The sequence below is a fragment of the Tympanuchus pallidicinctus genome, unplaced genomic scaffold (assembly GCF_026119805.1).
Source record: "Tympanuchus pallidicinctus isolate F22 unplaced genomic scaffold, pur_lepc_1.0 scaffold15, whole genome shotgun sequence".
Taxonomy (NCBI): Eukaryota; Metazoa; Chordata; class Aves; order Galliformes; family Phasianidae; genus Tympanuchus; species Tympanuchus pallidicinctus.
In genome coordinates this window covers 21,945,686-21,970,564 of record NW_026294669.1, presented here as the reverse complement: position 1 = coordinate 21,970,564, position 24,879 = coordinate 21,945,686, and the positions used below count along the sequence as shown (strand labels likewise).

Genomic DNA, 24,879 nt, shown 5'->3' with positions numbered 1-24,879 from the left:
ATCAAAACTCACTGTGAGATCTGCACATTCAATTGATTTTCTGGACAACATTAGCAAATGTTGTCAGTGAACCTTTGTGTACTGGACACATAATATCTTAAAAGTATTTCAGTTTACTACAGACATTAGGATTTCACATCTCTGTATTTAATATCTTTCAAATTCCTGTTGCAGCACATAAGGAAGTTGAAGAGGAGGAAGGAGAGGTCATTTCTGAAGAACTGGAGACTCATCACGTTGAAGGTGAATTAAATCTTTGCATCATCCACCCAATTATTTTTTTTTTAATTTATTTGTCTTACCACTCTGTATCAAAGAACAGCATATCAAGGCTCAGTTCTTATGGTTCTACCCTCAAACATCATCTCCTACCATGTTTCCAAGTCTACTTCTTAATCACTACTTTAATTAAATCTTTGATTTTTTGGGAAAATTTGAGAATATTTCCCTGTCTGAAAAATAGCATATTTTTTGACATGCGGTGTTTGCTTACACAGCATGTTGAAAACAGCCTACAGCAATGTACTCTCTTTCCATCTTCTAAATGTTCACCACATATCTCTTTAAAGTGCCTGAGATAACAAAGAGGCATGTCCCAGAAGAAAGAAAGCCTGTTCCTGTCCCAAAAGAAGCTCCACCTGCTAAAGGTATTTCTTCTACCCAAGTTAAAAAAAATAAAAAATCTTACTATCTTTCAGTATATTTTTGTAAGCTGTCTTGAATGTTTTCATGAATCTGCTGTCTATGTGCCTTTCATTTTGCCTGGTCTCCTTTTTTGCTTTGTGCTGTATCTTAGTTTACAATGCTTGAATGTGTCTCAGTGTTGGCTCTTCTCTTTCCTAACAGTCTTGTTTGTTTCTTGTGTTTGCTTTGACTGTGTGTTTTTTGCAGATAAGAGTTGGGTATTATTTCTTCTAGAGTACCATGAAAAACGATAGCCCATAAATGTGGATGTTGGAATTTTATGTTGCATTTTTGTGTCTTTCCTAAATAGTCTGCATTATGTTGTAAACCCTGCAAAGGGTTATACAATGTATTGTGCTGCAGTGTTTAACTATTTGCCCAGACATTGTGTGCTATAGAGCAGTCTTGAAATCTGAATAAGTGTTGTGAAAACTAAAGTTCTCTCTCTTTGGAAATGCTTTCCAAGTGCCTGAGGTCCCTAAGAAACCTGTTCCAGAAAAGAGAGTTGCTGTTGCTAAGAAGGAGGTGTCTCCCCCAGTAAAAGGTACAGAATCTTTTGAAAGTGAACTTTAACCTGTCCTGTACTGTTTTGTTCAAGCTACTACTCAATTTTAAATGTAAGCATATGTAATATATGTGTGTTGTATGTCTCTTCTCATCTAAAACAATTCAAAAGCTTTGACAAGATTCTTTAAATACATTTTAATGTCTTTAAAGTGCCTGAAGTGCCTAAAAAACCTCCACCTGAAGAAAAGGTACACATTCCAGTTCCCAAAGCAGAACCTCCACCTCTCAAAGGTATATTTAGTGATGGAGTGTACCTCTCAAATATCTTTTTTTTTAACTGTTTTTTTGTTGGTTTTAGTTTCTATGTAATTATATTTGTCAGGTGCTTTTTTTTTTTAATGTATAATTGTTTGTATGCATGTAACACTTTTTAAGGTCAGGTAATATACTCAAGTAGCTCTCTCAAGTTAAGGAATTAGTCTCAAAGCACTTTAGAGGCTTCCTGTGACTGAATAGATAAATGTTTTTTTCAACTGTATATTTTTTTTTTTCAACTTATATTTTTCTGTGTTAGATGTAATATTTATGTGATATTGACGTGTCCTGATATTCTTATGAATGGATGCATTTGTAAAATACTCAAACAGATCTTTGAAACATGGAATTCAATTGTTTTGTTTCATGTTTTTTAAGTGCCAGAGGAGCCCAAAAGAGCTCCCCCTGAGAAAAAAGTTGCTGTTCCAAAAAGAGAAGCAGCTCCACCCCTTAAAGGTATACTTAAATCTCTTAAATATCTTAAGCATTTTGTTTGTCTAATTTTGTTCTTTATTGTTAGGTGAATCTGGGTTCAGTTGTGCTTCAGTAATACTAGTTACATGGTTTTTTTGTGTGTCAGTTTTGTTGGTAATTGTGCTTTAGATGTAGTCTTGAGACACTTGTAATTTTATTTAATATTGTTTAATTAATATCTCTGAAGCACCAGAAGTACCTAAGAAACCAGTACCAGAAGAAAAATTGCCTCAGATTCCTAAACTAGAAGAGGCTCCACCTGCAAAAGGTATTGTCTCCTAGTCTTCAGAACATAAACATTTCCCTCAGTTTAGTCAGTTGTGCTTTGTAAACAAAATGTCTGTGTAATCTTCTGTTTGAACAATACCTTTCTGTTTCGTGTTGCTTTTGAAAGTGTTTCACTTTCTAGATCCTAAAATTAAATGTTTTTTTTAAAAGTGCCTGCAGTTCCTAAGAAACCTGTCCCTAAAGAAAAGATATCTCCTGCTGTTCCTAAAAAAGTTGAGGCTCCTCCAGCTAAAGGTATGCTTTTCAGTAGAATAAATAAAATGCTGTTTCTTAGCTTCTGTGTGTCTGTTCTGTCTTGTCATTCATTTGTGCTGCCTTTATGAATTCCGCAGTACTGATTTAGTGACAGTAAAAAAATGATTACTTTTTGTGTGCTGTACGTACAAAAATACGAATGTTAAGTGTTGAATCTCTGTTGTGTTATTTGTTCAAGACCCTTAAGCAATTCTTTGGAAACTTAGTTACTTGCGTTTTGGAAGGTGGCTTTCACACTGGCATTAGAAAATCATCCATTTAATGCTATTATCTTTCAAAGTACCGGAAGTGCAGAAGAGAGCAACTTTTGAAGAAAGAATGCTTATTACAGAAGAAAGAATATCTATTGCTGTTCCAGAAGAAATCCCATCACCTGAAGGTAGATTGTTAACAACTGCCAATGAGAAACCTATGCTTCTTTTAGAAGTCTCTTGCTCTTAAGACCAAGATGAAAATATGCAAGAATTTTATGTTAGTTGAGTGAGTTTTCTGTAGGAATATTTTATAGACTTCTAGTTAGTTAATACCCTCTGAATGCCACTTAACATCCCATGAAATGTATGGGAATACTACTACTAATCTTACCAGCAAACTTTCATGAGATGTATAGATGTATAGTGTTGAGGTTAGATACCAGCACTTAGGACCACAGCTATCCATTTCTACTCCCTACTTGCTCTCTGCAGCCTTGCAAGTAGCAGGATTATGTTCTCCACAACAACTCTTTTAGTTCAGATTCTCATACTCAAAAAAGGCTGGGATTGGTTGTTTTAAAGTTGGTCTGTTTCAAGACAGATGAAATCAACATTTTGACATTCCATACGCCTTTAGTGATTTGCCTGTCAACATAATTTATATGTTCTATTAAAAATACAAATGGGCTTTACAGGAAGATATGGAAGTTATCTATTTGCAATATGAACATACTAATGTATGCTCACATATACTGATATACTGTTAATTTTTCTCCCCTGCTAATCAGTCTCTGATGTTTTCCCTGATTGTCATATTTGTAGACATATATGACAAGCTTTCCTTTCAGTTCATGATCTGCCCTTATCTTGTATCCTTCTTACTTTCATGTAGCTAGATCAAGTAACAACATCTAATTCTTTCCCCACATCAGCTGTTGTGAGGGGGAGGTCTGGGGAGTTGAGGCATCCTGATGGGCTGACATTTGACCTGTGAAAAATATTTGAGAGAGACAGCAGTACACAGTATCGTACATGGGTCACTTAGTGCAGATCATGAATGTCTGCACAGCACTTTCTATACAGTATGTATGTTGTTATACAGAACTTTTAAGAGGTGATCTTCACCTTGTCTGTCCATTGAACCATCTACTCATTCACCAGAAATAATAAAACTAAATATTTTCTTTAAAGAACCAATAGTTGAAGAGTGGTCTGAAGAAGAAGCAGAGGAAGTATCTGTTTCCATTCACAGAGAGGAGGTTTCTGAAGGTATGATCACAATTCAAGAATACTAGACAACAACAAAAATAAAGTTTTGTTTTGTATCAAAAATAGCATAAAGATCTACTCTATATAAAAGGAAATTTTACTGCTGCACAAATATGCCTTAAGTTTCATATTTCAGAAACTGTAATACTGTCTTCACTTTGTCTTGCTTTTGAGAAGTGTAATTACTCTTGATTTGATACAGTGAAAATAAGGTGTCTCTTTGTTTTTTGCTTTTTTTTTTTTTTACACTTACTCTATGTTGAAAATTACTCTTTCACTTTGTTTTCTGGATGAAGTAAAGACCCTTCAGAATCTCTTGATGTATTCCAGTTTCTTATACCATTTCACAGTAAACTGATAAAATTATTCCCAATTTGAGTTTATCTGTGTTAAAATAATTCTGCGAAGAACAGTAGCATTATATCGATTATCTCAATTTTCTTCAAAAGCAACACCATGTATTTACAAGGGATAACTTTATCCAATGAATTAATGATTTTTTTTATAAGTATCTGGGAAGCTTTCTTGAAGTGGACAAGTTCTGATAGTGTACTAACAAACACAGGAATGGAAAGTTCTGATCTGGCACTTCATATGCCGGATTTTCAAATTCACAGAAATACAAGATAAGTCTTAAGTTGCTTGGACTTGTTCCACTGGCTTCAGAAGGAGCAGGAGGGTAAAAAATCTAGATTTTAAAAGACACCAGAGATGTCTTTTAGTAATTCTCACTTCTTACTCTTGTCTTACAAATATTTTGTTTCATACCAGTGTTGTAAAGACAGTAATAGATGTCTAGTACTGAAATTCAAGTATTTTTATTTTACTATTTTTAAGTGACTGAAGAAGAGTCTTATTACATAGAAGAGAAGGTAACTGTGCCTAAAAGAAAGGAAGCCCCACCTGCTAAAGGTATACATTCTTTTCATTTAAAAACAGTGGTTGTTACTGTTTCAGTGTTCTTTGTGTCATTATTCTGAGTATATGTTGCCACTATGTGTTTCTGTACATTTGTGGGTTTTTACATTAAGGAAATGTCTGTATGCTAAAGTGATACTATTCTTCTTTGTAAAACTATGTGTTGTAATCTCTTAAAGTGCCTGAGAAGCCTAGGAGAGTTGCCCCTGAACCAGAAATTCCAGCTGCTCTGAAGGAAGCTCCAGCAGCTAAAGGTATAAGACAGTTCCTCATTTGGATGATGTTATATGCACCTCTTAAAGGGGATAATGTTTATCATACTGTCTTTTTATGCTGCCATGGATATTGTCTACTTTCAATGATGAGTTATTGTCTGAAATTCCATCTTCTACTATGAAAAATAACTCAGTAAATTGCTACTATAAAAAAATGACAAAAAGTAATGTAGTAGATAATTACAAACGTTACAACTTATTCTTTCTCATCTTCCCATCTTACTCATATTTTTGAAGTGCCTGAAGTTCATAAAAAAGTAGCTCCGAAAGAGAAAGTACCTGTCCCTGTTCCTAAGAAAGTGGAGGCTCCACCATCAAGAGGTATATCCGTTGTTTGGTCCACTTGCATAAACAAATAAATAAATTTATTCCTACGTTCCTTCTTTGACATGCATGCATGCTGATAAATAAAACCCACAAACCAAAATTCTTAAGCGTTAAGCATGTACTTATGTCTGTTTGTCTACAATATGGACTATGGATTGTGTCTTGCTGGAGGCATTTATATGTTTTTGTTATGTCTGTTGGTGAGGTCAATCCCATTTTCTAAAGTTGCACAATCTTTTTTAAGAACGTCCAGAAGAAGTGCCCACTTTTGAGATAGCTGTTGAAGAACCACCATCAACCAAAGGTAAACAGAATAATGTCATGAAATGTTTTCTTGTTTGTCTTGCAGTATTCGTGTTCGGGTGTTTTACATAAAAGTTCTTACTTGCTCATATCTGTGATTTCTTTGCATCTCTCCTTTCTTCCAACTGTTTACTTTATTTGTTCTGTGGTTTGAAGTACACTCTTCTGTGATGTCTCGCTTTTGTTGTTGAAGTTTCCTAAGCATTTTCTTTTATGCAAAATCAGATGAAGTACAAAAAAACTCCATGCGTCTTCACATCAAATGTTACAATTAAGTATTCTTATTCTTTCAAAGTGACTCAAGTGCACAGAAAAATTATCACAGAAGAAAAAGTTGCGGTTGCTAAAAAAGATGAGGCTCCACCCAAAAGAGGTATATAATTTTTCAGAGCTACATAAGAAAGCATTTTTATCTGGTGACTTATGTTTTTTGCATATAATTGTATAGCACAAATTGTTTTGTTGTTGTTTGTTGTCATTTGCGCATTTGAGTTAAAGAATTATCAGGTCTCTGCTTTTGTGTTTTGTCATCTAATAATGTTTGTGACTAAGTCAAAATCTTTTCAAACAAACAAAAATTTTAAAAATGCCAGCAGTGCCCAAGAAGACTGTGCCAGAAGAGAAAGTTCCTGTTCCGGTTTCACGGAAAGTGGCCGCTCCACCAGCTAAAGGTATCTAAGTTCTTTTCAAAGTAGAGAAGACTTCTAAATGTCAGATATATGCATGTATCACACTCATCATCTGCCTGGCTAATATTCCATTCTCTATCATCTTGATTATAAATGAGAAGGAGCTTTATAAATGAGAAAGGAACTTGGTCTTCTCTCTTGCAAAAAATGCAGTAGGTGATGGAGAACAGTCACACGTCTGCATTCCTTGCATTTTCTAAGCTGCTAGTAACTTCATTGTTTACAATGGCTGCTTAAGTGCTTTGGAGAGCTAAATGAAGCAATTTAGAGAATAAATGTGAACACATTTAGAAAAATAATATAAATGTTTTAGAACATAGTCAATTTTCAGAGTGGTAGATTTCAGTCTTAGAAATGTGATCCGCTTCTCTGATCTTGGTTTTGAAATGTAATTTTTTCATGTGTGTTCAGTGTCATGTGTTTTGTCATTAAATTATGTTTCTGAAGGACCTAGAGAAATCTTTCATCTCTATCTTTGCATATTCATTTTGTGTGTTTATGCAGTTTGCTTTTTGATGTGTTTTACACTGTATGTGAGTCTAACGTTTTCTGTATTACTGTAGTAGCTTATATTTCTACTGCTACTAAAATTGTCAGATGTTTCAAAGGAACTAGCTCTAGGGAATTTATTCTTGGAACACCTCCAAAAGAATATTCTCCCAAATACTCAGTGCCTTCCTAGCCACCATGTATTAAAAATTCAGCTGGTCAGTTTCTCTGTGAATTTAAATGTCTTTATGTTTGTGTGTTGTTTTTGTTGTGTTTACTGTAAGTATTGTTGATGTGTAGATCTGTTCTATTCCCTTGTAATTATTTGTCCATTATTCTTTTGTATGGACGTTGTATGGAAATACATTATTTCTTTAAGAATTTAGTATTCTTACAACTACTGTCTTTAAAGTGCCAGAAGAGCCAAAGAAAATGATCCGAGAAGAAAGAGTACGTGTTGCTGTTCCAAAAAGAAAAGTGTCACCACCACGAGAAGGTACTCCTGCCCATGGATTAATCTATGAACAGACTTCCCTAAAGCAATACCATGAGAGCTTAAAACCTAACATGCTGGCACATTTTTTTATAGTTCTAGTGCTCCAACAGCATCCCCCAAGGGACTCTTAAAAGAATCTTTGTAATACACTGGAGATATTTTCCCCAGTTACTTCGGGTGTGAGAGATGTCTGGAAATAATTATCACTTTTCTAAGAAACACTTAATGGGATATGTATTTGTACATGATATTGTGCCAGAAAAGATATTAAACTAGACTCTATCTTTAAAGTACCAACAGAAGAAGAACACTGGGCTATGTCAGAGGAAGTGTCTGTTTCTCTTCACACAAAGGAGGAGATTTCATACACAGGTATGGACTCAACAAACTTGGTCCAAATCTACATTTGACAGCAAAAAAAAGAAAAAAAAAAGAAAAGAAAAGAAAAGAAAAAGAAGAAGACACCATAATATAATCTATTTTTCTGTGAATAGTTTATCTTAAAGATGAAGCTTGTAGAATACCAAAGGAATCGCAGAGCAATATTTAAGTCTCAAAAAAGGCTTAAATTTTTCGTTCTGGCTTATTGTTAGAGTGAAAGCTCAACTATTTCACTAGACCCTCCTTTGCAAATCCTGCCATCTCATGGACATTTGAGGGAAAACAAGGCAGCTGTGGTTTAGCATAATCTCATGTGTCAGACCTACCAGGTGGAGGGTTTTAATCGAAGTCCATGGCTCTTAAAGAAAATTAATTGCCATATTACTTAGGGAAGTAATCTATTGATTTGTGGAAAATTATTCACAAGCTGGCTCATACTTACTATTTTTGCTCCTGTTGCTGTTGATAAAATTATCATCACCCTGAATATATCAGTATGAATTGAAAAACTAATATAACCACATCAATGTGAAGTTTAAATAATTTATTTAATCTACTGGAGAATGGTTTGGGGACAGGCTGATCATGAATACTGTAAGGAAAATATAAGAGGACTGTCTTTGTAATTTACCAGCTGTTTTTGGAAAATAAGGGTCAAAACAAAAGGATATCAAATTCACCTGTTCTCCCAGCAAATTGAAGTGTTGTTGTGATAAAAGAATCCATAGAAACCTGCTTTTCCTGAGAAGAGTATTTACTCACAATGCAGTTTTTGTAATCAAATCAATCAAAGTTACCAGTTCCAGTCAGTTTCAAGATTTCAAGTAGAGATGTACTTGGCCCTTACAATTAAAAATCAAGAACTCTGCCAGAGAACTTTTAAAAAGCTTGGTAGTCTTCACATCATCCCATTCCCTCTGCATCTACAGTCACTGTAGCTTGCCATGAAGGAAGCATGTGGGAATTGTCAGATTTGCCATTGACGGAATGGATTCCATCCTTAAAGATCATAAAGATCTCAGATCTGACAGAATAAAGGTCAAAATTATTCTCAAACTTAGCAAGCTTTGCTGCCTCCCAGATGTTACAATACTACGGTAATTTTCTGTGCACCTTCCCCTGATATAGATTAGTAAGTCCCAGAAAGTAAAACCCATACACTGTTGCTGGAAGAGAAGAGAATATGCTTTTTAAACACAGTATGCATTCTTTCCTGAATTTTCTGAATCTTAAAATCTGTGCATATTCACATCTTAATCTTTTGGAACTTTTTTTGCTGCTATAGAGTGGTTGCTTGCCATTACTGAAGAAACCAGGCATTATGTAAAACAAATGACAGAAAAGAAATGCCTTCTTCACTGAACAGTGAAATCTTTTAGCCTTAATTAGATTAGGGATCTTATCCATTCTTATCCACTCACTCAGTTTTTTTCTACATGCTCCCCCCATCTTCATCTAGAGTTTTCTTTGCAGACCTTTTGTTAACAGTGATTGAGACTTTGTTCTGTTACTGATGTCACTGTTGTGGAGAAGAACAGCCAAAGAGGATGCAAATGGAATTTAGTGGTTTTGTAGTTGGTTGAATATGGATTTTGAATTTTTCCCATCAGCAGACTTAACTTCACTGCTGGCAGCAGTGGATGAAGTAGAAATAATCTCAAACACTTATGATGGGATCTTGAAACATTTATTGTTTTTTTATTGATTTACAGCCTACTTTAGTTCTGTAATTACATGTCCATTGTCAATAAGTGCAATTGTCTTGTGTATTAACCATGTATTTGTATGATTTTTTTTGTCTTGACAAGAATATTTTTCTTCTAAATGCCACTTCTAAGGATTCTTAAATATACATATACTGTATCTTTTAAGTGCCTGATGTACCAGAAAGGGCTATCATTGAAGAAAGAGTACCAATTTCTCCTCCTAAAAAAATGCCAAGACCACCAGCCAAAGGTATACTGAATGAAGTACTGAAATATGATATAAACCTTTTCTGTGTCCTGTATGTTCCATGTATAGTGAGTACCAATCTGTTTTTTGAGAATTGTTTGTCCTCTGGTATTAATTCTTACTTGCCATTGCCTTGTGATCCTTAGTATTATTAAGATGTATGTGCTAAATTTTAAAATTCTTTTAATTGATATCTTTTTAAGTGCCTGAAGTACGCAAGATGGTTGTCCAAAAAGAAAAGGTGTATATTGAAGTTCCTCAGGATGAGGAGGAAGAAGAGGTTCCACAATATGAAGAAGTAACCAAATATGAGAAGGAAGTAATCCATTATGAGGAAGAAGTCCAACATTATGAAGAAATTAGTCACTATGAGGAAGAAGCTCCTCAGTATGAAGAAGTTCCTCAATATGAAGAGGAAGAAGTCACCCATTATGAAGAAGAATCTGCTTATTATGAAGAGGAAGTTCCTCAGTATGAGGAGGAGGAGGCAGAAATTCCCCAATATGAAGAGGAGGCTCCACCTCCAGTTAGAGGTATACTTTAATATTAGGACTGTGCAAGAATGAGAAGTATCTTCTGTTAATGTAGAATAGTTTTGTCTCAGTGTGTTCTGATGTGCTTCACAGATTGCTCTTTTCCAAGGCTTTTGAGGATTAGGATACAGAGTTGAAAGTGTGCTATATGCTTACACTTCACTACTTCCACAAATTTAAATGTTCCAAGTCATAAATGTTCTTTCCTCTTTCACATGAAGTCTATATAACCAAGACAATTTAATTGGACTTTATTTTGTCCTTGTCAAATTCCACTGTCAGTCTGTGCTTGAAATGTTTAGAATTGCTCGTGAGAAGTGTAACAAAAAAACCCTATATTTTTATCTAGCAAATGGCCAGGGTAATTGAAAATAAGTCATTTAAGAGCACAAGCCTCTGTGAATTCCTCTCAAAATTATTTGAAAATTCTGTAAATGTTGTTAGTGTATTTATTTATGGAAACAAAAGATATTAAAGTTCAATTAAATTGACATATTTCAATCCCCTTAATTTTTAGATATTTTCCTCAGAAATCATGTTTATGTTGATGGTATAAAATTTCAACATTGTTAGAACAGAGTGAACAAGTTATTTACTGTTTAGAGAGGAAAACTAGACCATGCCAAGATCTTAGTAATAAAGTCTTCCTACGTCTTAATATAAAGACGTGGACTATGTCCAGTTTTCCAATATGATGCAATTGTGTAAGAGTACACAAAGCATATTTTCCAGATATGAATCAAATCAACCCATAGTGTTTTTTCCCCATAAGGAAGTTGAAAAAAATTTTTTTAACTAACTAATGAGTAAAAATTATATTTAAAGTTGTTTGCTCTATAATTTTAATAAATTGATTAGTACAATTTTCCTATTAAAGAAAAGGCCATGCTGCACACAGCAAAAGTGAGGTTTCTCCTGAGCTGGAAAATTACGGTTGGTTAAAATTTCTCTTGACTAATCTCAGCAGTTAAAATTAACCTGTATGTGCAGCAGTCTTTCTTCAATATGCTCAGCAAGTGATCATTCTCCTCACATCGACATAAAACTTACATGAATACTTCTGGATTGTGGAGTACAATAACTATTAGTATACATTTTAGTTGAAAGTGCAGTTAAATGGAAAATTTGTGCTTATTTCAGCTGAGTCAGGATTTGATTTGATGCCATTAACCAACAAATTATGGTATGAACTGCTGAGTGCTTGTTATTTGTCCAGTTCTCTGTTGGATTTGAATCAATTGGTAAACTGTGTCCACTTGCTTTTAGCATGTTGGTAGCACTTGGAAAATTTTGAAGAATAAAATGTAATCAGCAATATATATTTGATATATGTGCAAAACTGATGCAGTCAGCATGATCAAGTGTAGCCTGTTGAATGTCTTAGAAGTGTTAGGATCATAGCTTTAGAAGAAAGTAAGGAGAAAAGTGAAACCCTAAATATTAATACTGCACTTAAAGCAAGTGCTTATTACAAAGTTTGTTTTCATCTACTGTTAGCATTTTCATTTGTTCCAAAAATTGAGGAAAGGGTTGAATTTGTATTTTAGTTAGTTTCCCCACTATTATCTTTAATTGGTTCTAAAAAGCCACATCCTGCCTTTCTCAGTCTTTGGATCAACAAGTAAATTCTTGAACTAAAAAAGAAAATGTCTTGGTGGCATCTGTGGCTGATCAGGGAGGATAGGCTGAACAGCAATGAATGTGATCTGTTTTCTGTTTTATTTTGTCTTTGTGCTCAAATCATTTTAAATTATAGCTGTTCGTTTTGGGTATGACTTTGAGATTTATTTGTGTTAGGAATTCTTGCTTGTTTGTTCCTGTTGTTTTGGCAGTAAATATCTAAGACATTAATGGTATCTTTCAAGTGCCTGAGGTGCTCAAGAAGGCTGTTCCAGAGGAAAAAATACCTGTTCTGAAGAAAAAGGAAGTTCCTCCAGCAAAAGGTATATCATCACTTGATGTTAGCAGGCATTCTCTGAATATATAACTTACACCATGTTGCAGATGCTTCACTTGGGCATTATTTTTTCTTTTCTTTTCTTTTGGGAGGGGGCTCTGTTTGATGTGTTTCCGCTGCTGTTTTCTGCTATTCTCTGTTTTGAATAGCTCGTGAGTTATGTTTTAACCAAAATAATCTTTTGAAGTGCCTGAGGTGCCAAAGAAACCTGAACCTGAAAAGAAAGTCCAGGTGCCAAAGAAGAAGGAAGCTCCCCCACCTAAAGGTATAGCAGCTTATAATTATATGTAATCAGAAAGGTCTTCTAGACTTCATTTATCTTCTCACTTGTATTAAGCAAGATGACAGCAAAAGGATTATTGGTCTTAAGAACTGTCATTCTGTGTGTTTGTGTTAAAATGTTTAGTGTTATTGGCTTTTATGTCATGGTGTTGCAGCTGCTTATTCCAGGCTTATTTTATGATAATATCTTTAAAGTTCCTGAAGTGCCAAAGAAACCTGTGCAAGAGGAGAAGGTTCCAATTCTTGTAAAGAAAAAGAAGGATCTTCCACCAGCTAAAGGTATATCAGCTCTTAGCCAAATATTTTTAAAAAGCAAAGTTCTTCGTTCACATGTGTTCTTTAATGTAATGTAGTTTGAAGAGTCTATTCTTGTGTGTTCGTTTTGTCATTCAAATAGATTCATTCAATTTTTATTGATTCTTTGCGTGGTGGTTCAAAAATCAAATTCTTTAATTGCAATTATATCTTTAAAGTTCCTGAAGTACCAAAGAAACCTGTGCCAGAAGAGAAAGTACTTGTCCCAGTACCTAAAAAAGTGGAAGAACCTCCATCAGCCAAAGGTACACCATTTTCTGGTTCAAACAAGTAACCCTAGTTTTGTTTCTCCAGTTTTAGAAGACTGCAAGCAACAAACCCACTCCTCTTCTTAGTGTATTTCATACTGAACCATTCATTGCCCTGTGTGTTATCAGAACACTGTATTGTGACTGTGTTATGTACACTTATGTTGAACATGGGTGATATATTTACTTTACACTTTCTAAATTTCCATGTTTGTGTCATGTATTGTCTCCTTTTTGTGGCTTTTTTTTTTTTTTTTTTTTTTTGAGTGGGGCAAAAGATAATAGCTATTTACAATTCTAAGTTATTTTAAAATACTTGCAGTTTCAAAACCAGCTGCTCTGAAAGATAATGTACCTAAACATCCAGATTTCCCCCCAGCCTTACTACATTGACTTACAATGCAGTCAACTAGTTGTTTATAAATTTATATCTGTGGAGGGATCTGTAGTTGTTATTTTGAGAACAGTTATCATACACAATTAAATGTATCATGTTTGTGTAGTTATCTTAATGTCAGCTACACAGTTATTTTATGTTACACTGAAAATTATTTTCTTAATCAACAATGTCTTTAAAGTGCCTGAAGTGCCCAAGAAAGTTCCAGAAAAGAAAGTACCTGTCCCTGTACATAAAAAGCCAGAGCCTTCACCAGCCAAAGGTATCTCTTCTCATCGGCGAATTTGTGCAAAATGCTTCTTGTTGTTTCTGTATGTTTGTTATTATTATATAACTGTAGTATCATAGCAGATTGTTAAAAATGTACTTGCTAATTTGCACTGTTCAGCTTCTGTATGTTGTCTCTCTGCTTCTGATGTTGTCTATGTACTTGCTAATTTGTGCTCTTCAGCTTCAGTGTAAGTTCTCTCTCTGCTCCTGATATTGTGTCTAAGTTTCTTACAATTAAATACTACCTCAGAAGTGCCAGAAATACCAAGACCTGCTCCTGAAGAGGCACCTACTTTTATTCCTGAAGAAGAGGAAGAAGAGGAAGCTATTCCAGAAATACCAGTAAAAGGTACAACATTCCTTCCTGAAAATTACCTGAAAGCTCTGTTCAGTTCATCAGATCTTCATCTCTAGTGATTAAGTTGGGTGTAAACTTTAATTATTCTTTTGAAGGAAGTTTTCTTCATCTTATGGTTGTTTGTGACCCTTGTTCTGTATTTTTTTGTAGCTGTGTAGTAGTTGTGATGTTCTAAATGTAATAGAAAAATTCTTATCAAAACAATATCTTTTAAGTGCCAGAGGTGCCCAAGAGAGCTGTACCAGAAGAAAAAGTACATGTTGCAGTTCCTAAAGTAAAGAAAATTCCTCCAGCTAAAGGTATATCATTTTGCAGTGTGTGAAGATAATTCTCTTTCCTTATATTTTCATGTTGCAGTAGAATCGGTTTATAGTCATGTGAAGCCACATCCCAGGTTCTAGCACACTGCTACTCCACTGTAGATAGTGGAGTGCTAGATCTCAGGTAAGGCTTCCGTGGGCTGAGAAATCTGGTCTTGAATGATTTATTTGTTTTCAATTTTAAATGTTTGCCATGAATTAAAGAATTCATTGTGATATTGTTAGTGGGAATTCATCTTCCTGACTCACAATGTTTCAACAAAGTACCTGAAATAATGTCCTGTGGGACTTTATCTCAAAATTCTTCAATTCATGGAGATCATTCTGACATATATTTTGAAAGTGTATGTTATAGTCTCAAGCCTACTAACTAATACACACAAAAAAGTCAAAACACAGTTGGCTCTGTAAGTAACCAGAAGATGGATCCTAAATGCAAAATTTGATGTGGAAGCAGATTACTCAGAACCTCTTCTTCAAAGCTGAGCAAAGTCTACCTAAGCAGCTGAGTTTTTAGAACAAAATTGAAAAGAAAACAATTATAGGATATGTGTTAGAAACTAAAAAAATCTACAACCACTCATTTGCAGTTTACATTGGTAATACAGTTGGTAATAATTAAGTATAAGAATTAGGCGAAAGCAAATTCTCACATAATCTCATAATCAAATTGCTATTTTCATAAAAGGAATGGAAAGTAATGAATTGAGTTTCCCTTGTGTTACTTACTGTTATAGTAACTATCTTAGAGTTGGTGTCTTTTTGTTCTACGTCATCAATTTTTCTTTGGAACATTGCAAAAGTTCTTAATATCTTTTAAAGTGCCTGAGGCACCAAAGAAAGTTGTGCCTGAAGAAAAGGTTCCTATGTTTATTCCTGAGAAAGAAGAAGAGGAAACTATTCCAGAGAAAACCATACCAGCAAAAGGTACAACACTGCTTGCAAGTTATCCATGAGATCTTTTGACTTAATTAATGTACTTCATTTCTTTTTCTGAGCTCTACGTAAATCTTAACTGTTGTATTGGTGAGTTTGTGGTCTTGTTTCATGTTTCTTAGTGTCTTCAGTGTTCTGAAAGTAGTTTTAAAATTTGTTTGCAAAATAATATCTTTAAAGAGCTGGAGATTCCTAAGAAACCTACTCCAAAAGAAAAAATACCTGTGCCCACTCATGACAAAATGGACCTTCGTCCAGCAAAAGATATATAAATTAATAACTAGGAAAGCTATCTCTTGTTGTTCTCATTCAGTAGCAACATTTGTTTTATGCTGCTTGTTACTTGTGTTATTTTTGTGTCCTTATTGTCTTTCTGTATCAATGTCTCAGAGTGCCTATCAGATTCCTGACAAATAATAATCTCCAAAACAATTTAACTTCTTCAAAAAGTCTGCCCATGTCCTTTATTGTTATTTCTTTATGTATATGTATATATATGTTTTTATGTATATATCTATGTTTTTTGTAGTCTTACTGTTACTTCTGGTTGATGACATTCTAAATTGAAAATATATCTTTAAAGTGCCTGAGATGCCTAAGAAACCTGTTCCAGAAGAGAAGGTACCTGTTCCTAAAAAGGTGCCGGTTCCACCAGAAAAAGGTATTGCATTTGTAAATGCTCTGTTGTTGATAGATAGCATTCTTCATACAAGCTGAGCTTAGCACAAGACTTTTTAATATGTCTGTGTTGTACTGAGTTTGTCACTTCACTGTTCCTTTCTGTACACTGTTGAGTTTCTGTTCTGCTGTTGGAAAGTGTCTCGGTTTGTGTCTATTTAAAAACTGTGCAACAAGAACACTGAAGTCAGGTTATATCTTTAAAGTACCCAAGGTGCCTAAGAAAGTTGTTCCTGAAAAGAAGGTACCTGTTGCCCCTCCTGAAAAAGTGGAAGTTCCTGCTGCAAAAGGTACACGTGCTCCAGATCATTTGTATTCATGCTAAAAAGACTCTTGAGCTTCTTCTTTCTAACTTTTCTCTGTTGTATGAGATTTCTGCTCTGATTTACGTTAAAACTCTTATCACTGTTTGCATTGTGAAGTCATTAAGCTGTTTATTGTCCATGTGTTTGTTTTTAATTATATTGCTTTAAGTTTTTCCTTCTAATTGCTAAAAGAAAATCATATCTTTAAAGTCCCTGAGGTGCGTAAAAGAGATGTTGCGGAAGAGAAAGTACCAGCCATTGTTCCCAAGCCCAAAGAACCACCTCCAAGTAAAGGTACAGATACTTTTCTTTCTTCCAAACTTTTTTTTTTCCTCTTCCTTCCTAAAATCTTCTGGAATATGTACCATTTCTGGAGCATATTCTTAAATTTTGAAGTAAATAGTGCTTGTGGTTATCACAAATATTTTCTGTTCTGTATGGATGGTTTTGTCCAACTGTAAATGAAATGAAATAACTGTAAGTGTACTAACAATAATACCATCTCTAAAGTGCCTGAAATACCCAAGAAACCCATTCGGAAAGTCCCTGCTCCAGCTCCTGTTCCTGCAGCAGAGAAATATGAATATGCATATGAAGAGTATGAGAAGTATGAGACGTATGAAAGTATTGAAGAATTTGAGGGGGTTCAGGAAACTGAAGAAATTGAAGCATACGAGGAACCTGAATTACCTGAGAGATACAGAGAAATCCAGGAACAGGAGTATGAACTGGAGGCTGAAGAGAAGGAAGATATCTATGAGAAGTATGAGTTTAGGGAGAAAGAAGAAATCTATGAGAAATATGAGGAAGCATATGAGGAAACTTATGAAATCCCACCAGCTATAGGTACATCATGTCATGATTTCTTTATTCTTATCATTGCTGTTTAAGCTACTGCTTAAGCCTCCTTCTTTATATTTTTCCCCATTTGTACTACTCTGTCTGCAGCTGATGATGATAAATCCATTCCCTATTACTAAGGAATTCTTTCCAGAGTGGAATGGAAAGATTGAACCAGTGTAGATGTGATACGAACAAAGTAAATGATACTTTTCTGATGCAATTCAGCTCCAATCTGGATTCAATACTGTTATGTATCAATGTGTTTCTTTTGTACATTTTAGTTCCAATGAATCATGGAGCTGTTAAAATTCAAGCAAGGCTTTCCTTCTTTTATATGTGTGATTATACGATCATAGGATCCACCATGCCAATCAAAACTGTATCTGAAATGTACCAGAAAGATGTACACTTATATTCCTTAGCTACCATCAAGTTCTGAGACTAGTGGTTGTTCTCTTGATGGCATAGATAATTATTCTAAATTAAGTGATTATTCTGCTTTCTGTCTTTGTATCTGTTGTAATTCCTCAAAACTAACTTAAAATCCCTATTGAAATATTTCTTAAAGAACCCGAGGTGCCTAAAAGACCTCTGCCAGAAGAAAAAGTACCTGTTCCTGTTCCAAAAAAAGAAGCTCCGCCAGCTAAAGGTACATGAGCTTTAAGAGGAATTTGAAAACGCAGACTTCTGTCTTCTCAGAATCCCCAAAAGCAGTAAATTACCTATTCTGATTTGACAAATACCTTATTTTTTTCTCAGTACTGTCAAAGGCTGGGATTAAGGTACTTAATTATTAAAGATGAATACCTATTTAACAAATCAAAACTTGGACAAATTCTTTCTGAGGGCAAAGGCATTTGGAGGATGACCTCCAAGATTTAATTTTTGCTGTCAGAGTATTAACAACATTTTATATCTAAGTATTGAAAACAAGTAGATGTATAAATTAAAAGAAGTCTGTCAAGCAGTCAAGCCATTTTCCCACAGAATCCCAGAAGACAATTACTTTCTTCAACCTAACTATATGCTGGAGTGGATTTGATACTGATATGTGTTCTCAGTGTCAGTCTCCACAAAGACTGTGTTATGAACAGCAATGATCAGCGCATGTTAGAAGAGTTCCTGTTGTAATTCAGAGTTCTTTACTTTTCTCTTCAGAGCTCTTAATTTGCGAGAAACTCACCTTGTGGTCAGTTTTTTATTAAGGCCAATCCCACTCTACTGAGTTTACCAAACAGCTGTGTGAATCCATGCAAAACAGATGAGGAGGATAGCTCTTAAGGTTACCACTCAATAGCAACCAAAGGCACTCTAATTTGTGTTTTTCTAATTCAAACTGTTCTTTTCTGACTCATTGCACTGTTTGCATTTTTTTTAATGCTTATTCTTATGTACTGTTACTACTGCAAAAATACTTAAAAACGTTACAAATGTCTTTAAAGTGCCAGCACTGCCAAAGAAACCTGTTCCAAAGGAGAAAGTACCCGCTGTTCCTAAAAAGGAAACGGTTCCAGAAGGTATATTTCCTCTGTGTTGTCCTCACTGAGTCATGAACTCTGATTTCAGTCTTTTGTTTTCATTATTCGTTGAGAAATACGTATCTGTGTTTTATGTCTCTAAGAAGCTCTACTCAGTTGTTTGTGATTGAGTCATTTTTGGCCTGTTTGTTTCAAGTCATTTGTTGAAAAGACATGAGTGTTGCTTTGAAAAATATGTGCCTCATTCTTTAAGTTCTTTTAAGTTCAGCTAAAACTAAGTCTGTCTTTCAAGAAAATGTTTTAAGTATGTTATTCTTCTGTCTAATCTTCAGAATTAACATAAATATTCTGTCAAGAAGCATTTAATCCTTCGTTGCTTTATGAATCTGTCTTAGATTTGCTTTTTTTCTAACTTCTTCCAAATAACTTTAAAAGCCCTAAAAGGAAATAAGATCTTAAAGGGCTGGCTGTTATCAAAAGAGCTGTCCCTGAAGAAAAGAAACCTACACGTGCATCTGAAATGAAAGATAAAGGAACCTTAGCTATGAGATTTTTTGGAAAGGAAAAATTTTGGACTGTTTTTTCCCAACTAATATCTTCTAAAATGATCCTCGTGTTCTTTACACCATGAGAATGGTGTAATTTAGTCCCTAGCTGTTGCTTCAGCTCTAAGTGCTCTCTCATTCAGATATTCTGTATGTTTGCTATACATGTGCTAGACAGAAATATGATGATTTATGAACAAAAAAACATGTTGAGTAGTTACTCTACTTACACTATCCAGACATGAAAACTTAATTTTTGTGATGTAGATGTGAATTTAGTTTAAACTGGGAGTTTAAAGCAAGTATAATAGTAATGATATTCCTAGAGAACTAATAGCACAAGAGCTAGTAAGTTCAAACCACTGATGTTGTCACGTGTGTCAGAAAGAAAGGCAAGACCGAGTGAGAAAAGCAAATGGCATATGCTTTTTGAATGCAGAAACAATATGTTTTCTACATAATTCGTTGTTCCAGCAAGACAGTTCTAGATGGAATGTTTCTTTCATCAAAATGCTCAGTATTTGGGAATTCAGAGAAACTTTGTTATCTGGATTGATTTCTCTTTGGGATTTTAAAAATTGAAAATTATTTTGAAGTTACTAAAAGAAAGCTAATATCTTTTCAAGTTCCCAAGATTGATAAGAGAGCTGTACTTGAAGACAAAATACCCATCTTAATTCCTAAAGAAGATGAGGCTCCTTTATATGAAGGTACATCAGTGATACATCTACTGAGCAGTAAATTGCAGAGAATTCTTTGGTTCACATTCTAGGTTGTTTTATAAAACATGAGTCATTTTCAGTTCATTTTGTTGTAATTAGTTGTAAGTAATTTCCATGAGTATCTTTGAGACTCTCTCTGCCTCCAACATTTTGATATAATTTTTAACATTTTTCTTTTCTCTGCTGGGTGAAATAAATGTAAATAAGAGAGAAATTAAACTTCTGATCCTGGAAAACACGTTCAGCTGTATTAGAACAAAAAAAGAAAAAAAAAACCCACAAATAAAACAGAATGAAGCAAATGCTGGCTTAAGAGTTGATCTGAGTATGACTTAAATAATGAGCTGGAATATAAATGCTTAAGTCCAGATATGGGTGTGGGAAATTCAACTGAAATACAGTATTGCATCTAAAATGACAAATAAATAATTAGAAAATATAATGAAATATTTTTATAAATTTGTATTCTACACATTGGGAATGACCATTTCTAATAAGTGTAGGCAAACAATCAGGTTGAAATTAGATATTTAAATAATTTATGTTCAGTTATTTGTCTGTATTTGTCTCTGCATTTTACACGTTCTTTCTAATCTTGTCTTGTACATAATATTAAAATATGTAAAATATGCTAATATCTTTAAAGAGCCAGAATTTTATGAAGATCTTCCAACAGAAGAGCTCCCTGCTATTATTCCTATTAAGCCAGAAGCTCCAGCACCTAAAGGTACGCTGTTAAAACCATATATATGTAAACCAACATGCATAATAATAACCTACAAGTCAGCTATTCATACCATCATCACTCTGTCTTTGCTGCAGTCACTTAACGTTCTCATTCTAATGTTTCATTAGTTACTATGTGTCTGTCATTTGTTCTTTGTTTTGTTACTTACATTTTGTTAATGTTCTTAAAAATGTAATATCTTTGAAGCACCTGCAGTGACAAAGAAAGCAGTTTCACTTAAGAAAATACCTGCTGCTGTGCCTAAAGAAGAAGCTCCTCCACCTCAAGGTATATGATCTCATAATGGAATTTTTTCTAATCTCTTTAAAAATTGAGATATCAAGTGAGAAATCCATCATGAATCTTTTTACTGAACAGCGATAGGAAGTGCTGTACGCAGTTTTCCTCCATTTCATCTCTTATTGTATGAGCAATTTATGTTCTGAGGAAGAGAACATGCATACCAGGGGGGTTAAAGGAAATCGTTTTGCTAACACAAAGAAATACAAAATATTTCAGTAGCACTTTTCACAGGTTAAATTAACGAGCGCTTACCAATGCAGTAATTCATCATTTAGGAGAACAAATTCCATATACTCTGTAATTATTTATTTTTTTGTCTTCTATTAGGAGCTGCACAAACACATTGATACATTTTGCATCAAGAACTTAAAATTTAAACAGACAAAATTATTTAAACTTTCCCACAGCCCAAAAATGTTATCAGTCATGTTATCAGGGAGTTCACTGCAGAGCCAAGGATCAACCTCATTTTTTGACTGCTAGTCACATTTCTTTTCCCAAACTACGTTCTCTGACAATGTCTTAAAACTAAATAAACAAAGAAATGCAGCGACAAATCTGCAAAGGTCCCAGAAGCCCTCTTTCCAGTTATGTCAGGAGCTCTGTTGAAGACTATGACTTCAATTCAGACAAAAATTACAAAGCCCTCCAGATATTTTTACAGAAACGTAGCTTAAAAAAAAAAAAAAAGCGCAACATTTGTTATCTTTGCAGAGATTACCAAATTCAGACTTGTAAGTGCCAGGAGTTACAAAAACAGAAATGCATAAACTTAAGTTGTCATATTGTATTCACAGCTTAATGCCTTGCATTTTTATGTTTTTTTTGTAGTAGGATTTTTGTTGTTTTACAAACTGTGCAACTTATTTCCTAGTGCAAATTTGTAAAATAAAATATTTTTAAATTTCTGAAGTACCAAAGAAACCTGTCCACAAAGAAAAAATACCTCCTGCTCCAACAAAAGAAGAAGCTTCACATCTTAAAGGTACAAAATATTTTAAGTGGGATTCAAAGAATAAGAGATCTGTTTTCATATATCTATCTTAAACAATTTTGGGAGTATTTTATGCACCACAACCTGTAGCAGCCACAGTATAAACCTGAGTAAAAAATAAAACTCACCTGGATTTGTGCTTCAGGGAAAAAAAAAAATTGTTAGCTTAGTTTTGCAGCAAATGAAGGTAGGAACCCCCAAGGAAAAATAATAATTAAAAAACAGACAAATTGGAAAAGTTAGAGTGGTCTAATCGAGAAAGTAGATCAGTTAAGGACATGTCACACGTCTTCTGTTAATGTGCAGAGCTCTTATTGTGGCAGTATAGAAAGTCATAGTTGTTTTTTTTCCCCCTTATTCCAAATACACCTGATTTTTAGTGTAGATGTAAGATAGAGCTGTGCATATTAAGATGAGCTTGTACATTTGATTTCTTTGTCTTTCTTACTGTCTTGTCTGAAGATGTAATTCTATGTTAACTTTAAAATTATACTAATATCTTTCAAGTACGTGAAGTTTATGAGGAAATATATGTAGAAGAAGAAATTTCCACTGTTCATAGAAAAGAGGAGGCTTCGACACCTAGAGGTATATGAACTTCTTGATCATCTCTCATCTGCAATTTGGTCATTGATCATCTGCAATTGATTATCTGCAATTTGCAAATTGATGACCTTCAAGAAAAATTTAATTATTCATGTTCATAGTTTAGATCTCGTTCAATATAATTAATATTTGTGTTCATTCTTTTTGTTCGTTACTTGCATTTAATACAGGCTTTTTTTGTATGACTTGTTTTTCTGTTCTGTAAAAATTCTTAAAATGAACTAATATCTTTAAAGTGCCTGCATTTGTGAAAATTGCTCCTGAAGTGCCTCTTGCTGTGCCTAAAAAACCAGAACCTACTCCTGTGTCTAAAAAGCCAGAATCACCATTTAAAGGTACTATAGTAGTCCAGTTAAACCTAGGCCTTGTCAACTTTCGCTCATATTTTGTGTTTCTTACTCGTTTAATAGTTAGTAATCAACTTGTGTGCAATTTGTGATGTTGTTTGTCAGTTTTCGTGTTTCTCTACTAGTCTTATTTATTTGTATGTATACTTTAAGTCATAAAATTAAAAACAGTAAATATCTTTCAAGTGCCTGAAGTGCCCACAAAAGTTATCGCTGAAGAGAAGCCTGTCCCTCTATCTAAAAAGCCAGAAGCTCCACCCGCCAAAGGTATAGGCCAACATATCCTTTCTTACTCCTTTTTCTTTAGCTTTCTTCTGTCTTGTTTTGCTCTTGTCCAAATGTTGAAAAATAGTTCAATTTGGCTATTTCTTCTATCCAAGAACAAGCCGTTGCAGTGGTACAGAAATTATATCAGAAAATTATCAGAAGGACTAGTAGTAATGAGAAAAACTTTAGCTGAGTCAATAGGCAGCAAGATTTACAAAATAAGCATTTTCATTTTATGGATATTAATATATACTTAAACAGCTTCAGAAATTCCACAATACTCAAGCAAGAAATCTCTGTTCTCTTTCACATTGTTCATGTTAAACTTATTGATTCATTTTTGAATAGAAATAGCATTTGGCTATTGAAAACATTAGAAATACAGAAATACAATATAGAAATGAAAACATTTCTAACAGTTCATTCAGGTATTTTGGAAGGCTGTTTGAATGAGCATTTTGTGTCATATGTCACTACTGCATGACAAAAGTCTCCCAGTTAAGCTGCTTCAAGCCATTCTTTGTCAGAGTAGAACAAGTGCAACTGTTTTGAACATATAAGTGTTGTCAGACTGTCCTTTCATATCTACTTGTTCTATCTTACTTCCATGTGTTGTGTGTTTTATTTTTCTAATTCCCAAAAGTGCATATCTTTCAAGTATCCACGCTACCTGAGAAATCTGTCTCAGAAGAGAAGGTACCTTTTGCTGTACCAAAAAAGACAGGAACACCACTTAAAGTCTATATGTCAACAATGGTTAAACTCTGAGAAGATTTCTCTTTCTCTTGGGCAGAGGTGTTTACATTAAAATAAAATTCATCCTTTCTCCCTTATTTATAAACATTCCTATAGAATGTAGTAATATACAACATTTCCTGCATTGCACATCTAATTTCAGATTCGTTCTTATGAATCATTCTGCTATTCTTCTTGTGACGCTCTTCTAAATAGTTTACTTTAAATGCTTTAAAAATAACAAAAATAAATGCTGTTTTCTTTAAAGTGCCAGATGTGCCTAAGAAAATTCCAGAAGAGAAAGTACCCATCACTGTGCCGAAAAAACCAGAACCAACACCAGCCAAAGGTATATATAGAACTACAGTTTGGAAGAAAAGACCACTAACATGATTGTTTCAACTAGTTTCTGTTGTTCTACTATATTTATTTTCTGTGGTCATACTTCTAGTATGCTACTGCTTTGAAAAATCTCTTCTTTGGAGTGTGATTAGTGTACTAGTGAGTTTAGAATGCTCATATAATTGGGCAGTTATGAGACTGATTCTTGAATACCGTGGCAGAAATCTTTAAGGAAAAGCAGTGCTTCTGTAATCTGAAATACTGTTGACTAACAGTAAAAAGGAAAAAAAATAATAATTAGCTCCAGAAGAGTGTTTAAGAACATCAAAGTACAGTGTGATCCAGATGTCTAACACAAGGGAAAAATCTATATTGACACAGAGACAAAATTATCATGCATAGAACATGACATAGAATATGACAAAGAAAGCAGACTGGACAGTGGCAGCCTTAGTCAGAGATTAGAGATGCTGTTGACTTAAGTGGAAAAGTTATTTTATGCAGAAGAATGCATTTAAGTCTGCCACATCCCCGATCTCCACTTGTCTAAAGCT

General features: G+C 34.2%; 2 protein-coding genes and 1 long non-coding RNA gene across 9 annotated transcripts in view; all 3 read left to right on the top strand.

Annotated features, from left to right (window-relative positions):
• The window catches only part of TTN (titin), a 239,716-nt gene that overhangs the window by 93,502 nt on the left and 121,335 nt on the right, over positions 1-24,879 (top strand). For 4 of the 7 annotated variants that reach the window (XM_052675513.1, XM_052675512.1, XM_052675511.1 and 1 more), the window contains 19 exons: positions 175-243; positions 570-647; positions 1,151-1,228; positions 1,402-1,482; positions 1,885-1,962; positions 2,168-2,248; positions 2,419-2,502; positions 2,804-2,902; positions 3,909-3,986; positions 4,824-4,898; positions 5,084-5,158; positions 5,417-5,500; positions 5,751-5,810; positions 6,105-6,182; positions 6,403-6,480; positions 10,021-10,350; positions 12,216-12,293; positions 12,495-12,572; positions 24,252-24,332. In XM_052675513.1, the coding sequence (XP_052531473.1) occupies positions 175-243; positions 570-647; positions 1,151-1,228; positions 1,402-1,482; positions 1,885-1,962; positions 2,168-2,248; positions 2,419-2,502; positions 2,804-2,902; positions 3,909-3,986; positions 4,824-4,898; positions 5,084-5,158; positions 5,417-5,500; positions 5,751-5,810; positions 6,105-6,182; positions 6,403-6,480; positions 10,021-10,350; positions 12,216-12,293; positions 12,495-12,572; positions 24,252-24,332 (1,743 nt within the window). The remainder of the gene's footprint in view (positions 1-174; positions 244-569; positions 648-1,150; positions 1,229-1,401; positions 1,483-1,884; positions 1,963-2,167; positions 2,249-2,418; positions 2,503-2,803; positions 2,903-3,908; positions 3,987-4,823; positions 4,899-5,083; positions 5,159-5,416; positions 5,501-5,750; positions 5,811-6,104; positions 6,183-6,402; positions 6,481-10,020; positions 10,351-12,215; positions 12,294-12,494; positions 12,573-24,251; positions 24,333-24,879) is intronic. The other 3 variants (XM_052675510.1, XM_052675509.1, XM_052675508.1) reach the window with 1 other exon arrangement.
• Positions 12,581-15,443, top strand: LOC128076963 (uncharacterized). The gene is made up of 5 exons (XM_052675568.1): positions 12,581-12,868; positions 13,063-13,149; positions 13,731-13,811; positions 14,070-14,168; positions 14,393-15,443. Exons 1-5 carry the CDS (start codon positions 12,649-12,651, stop codon positions 14,497-14,499), a joined length of 594 nt encoding a protein of 197 aa, XP_052531528.1. The 5' UTR covers positions 12,581-12,648; the 3' UTR covers positions 14,500-15,443.
• Positions 21,716-24,251, top strand: LOC128076968 (uncharacterized). The gene is made up of 2 exons (XR_008204743.1): positions 21,716-22,969; positions 23,168-24,251. It is a non-coding gene; the product is annotated as an uncharacterized LOC128076968 (long non-coding RNA).

Bases quoted from the DNA above. Each gene is read 5' to 3' on its own strand.
- LOC128076963 (XM_052675568.1), top strand. From the start codon at position 12,649: ATGACAGCAAAAGGATTATTGGTCTTAAGAACTGTCATTCTGTGTGTT. The intron at 13,150-13,730 runs GTACACCATTTT...ATGTCTTTAAAG, and splicing joins AGAACCTCCATCAGCCAAAG to TGCCTGAAGTGCCCAAGAAA. The intron at 13,812-14,069 runs GTATCTCTTCTC...ATACTACCTCAG, and splicing joins AGAGCCTTCACCAGCCAAAG to AAGTGCCAGAAATACCAAGA.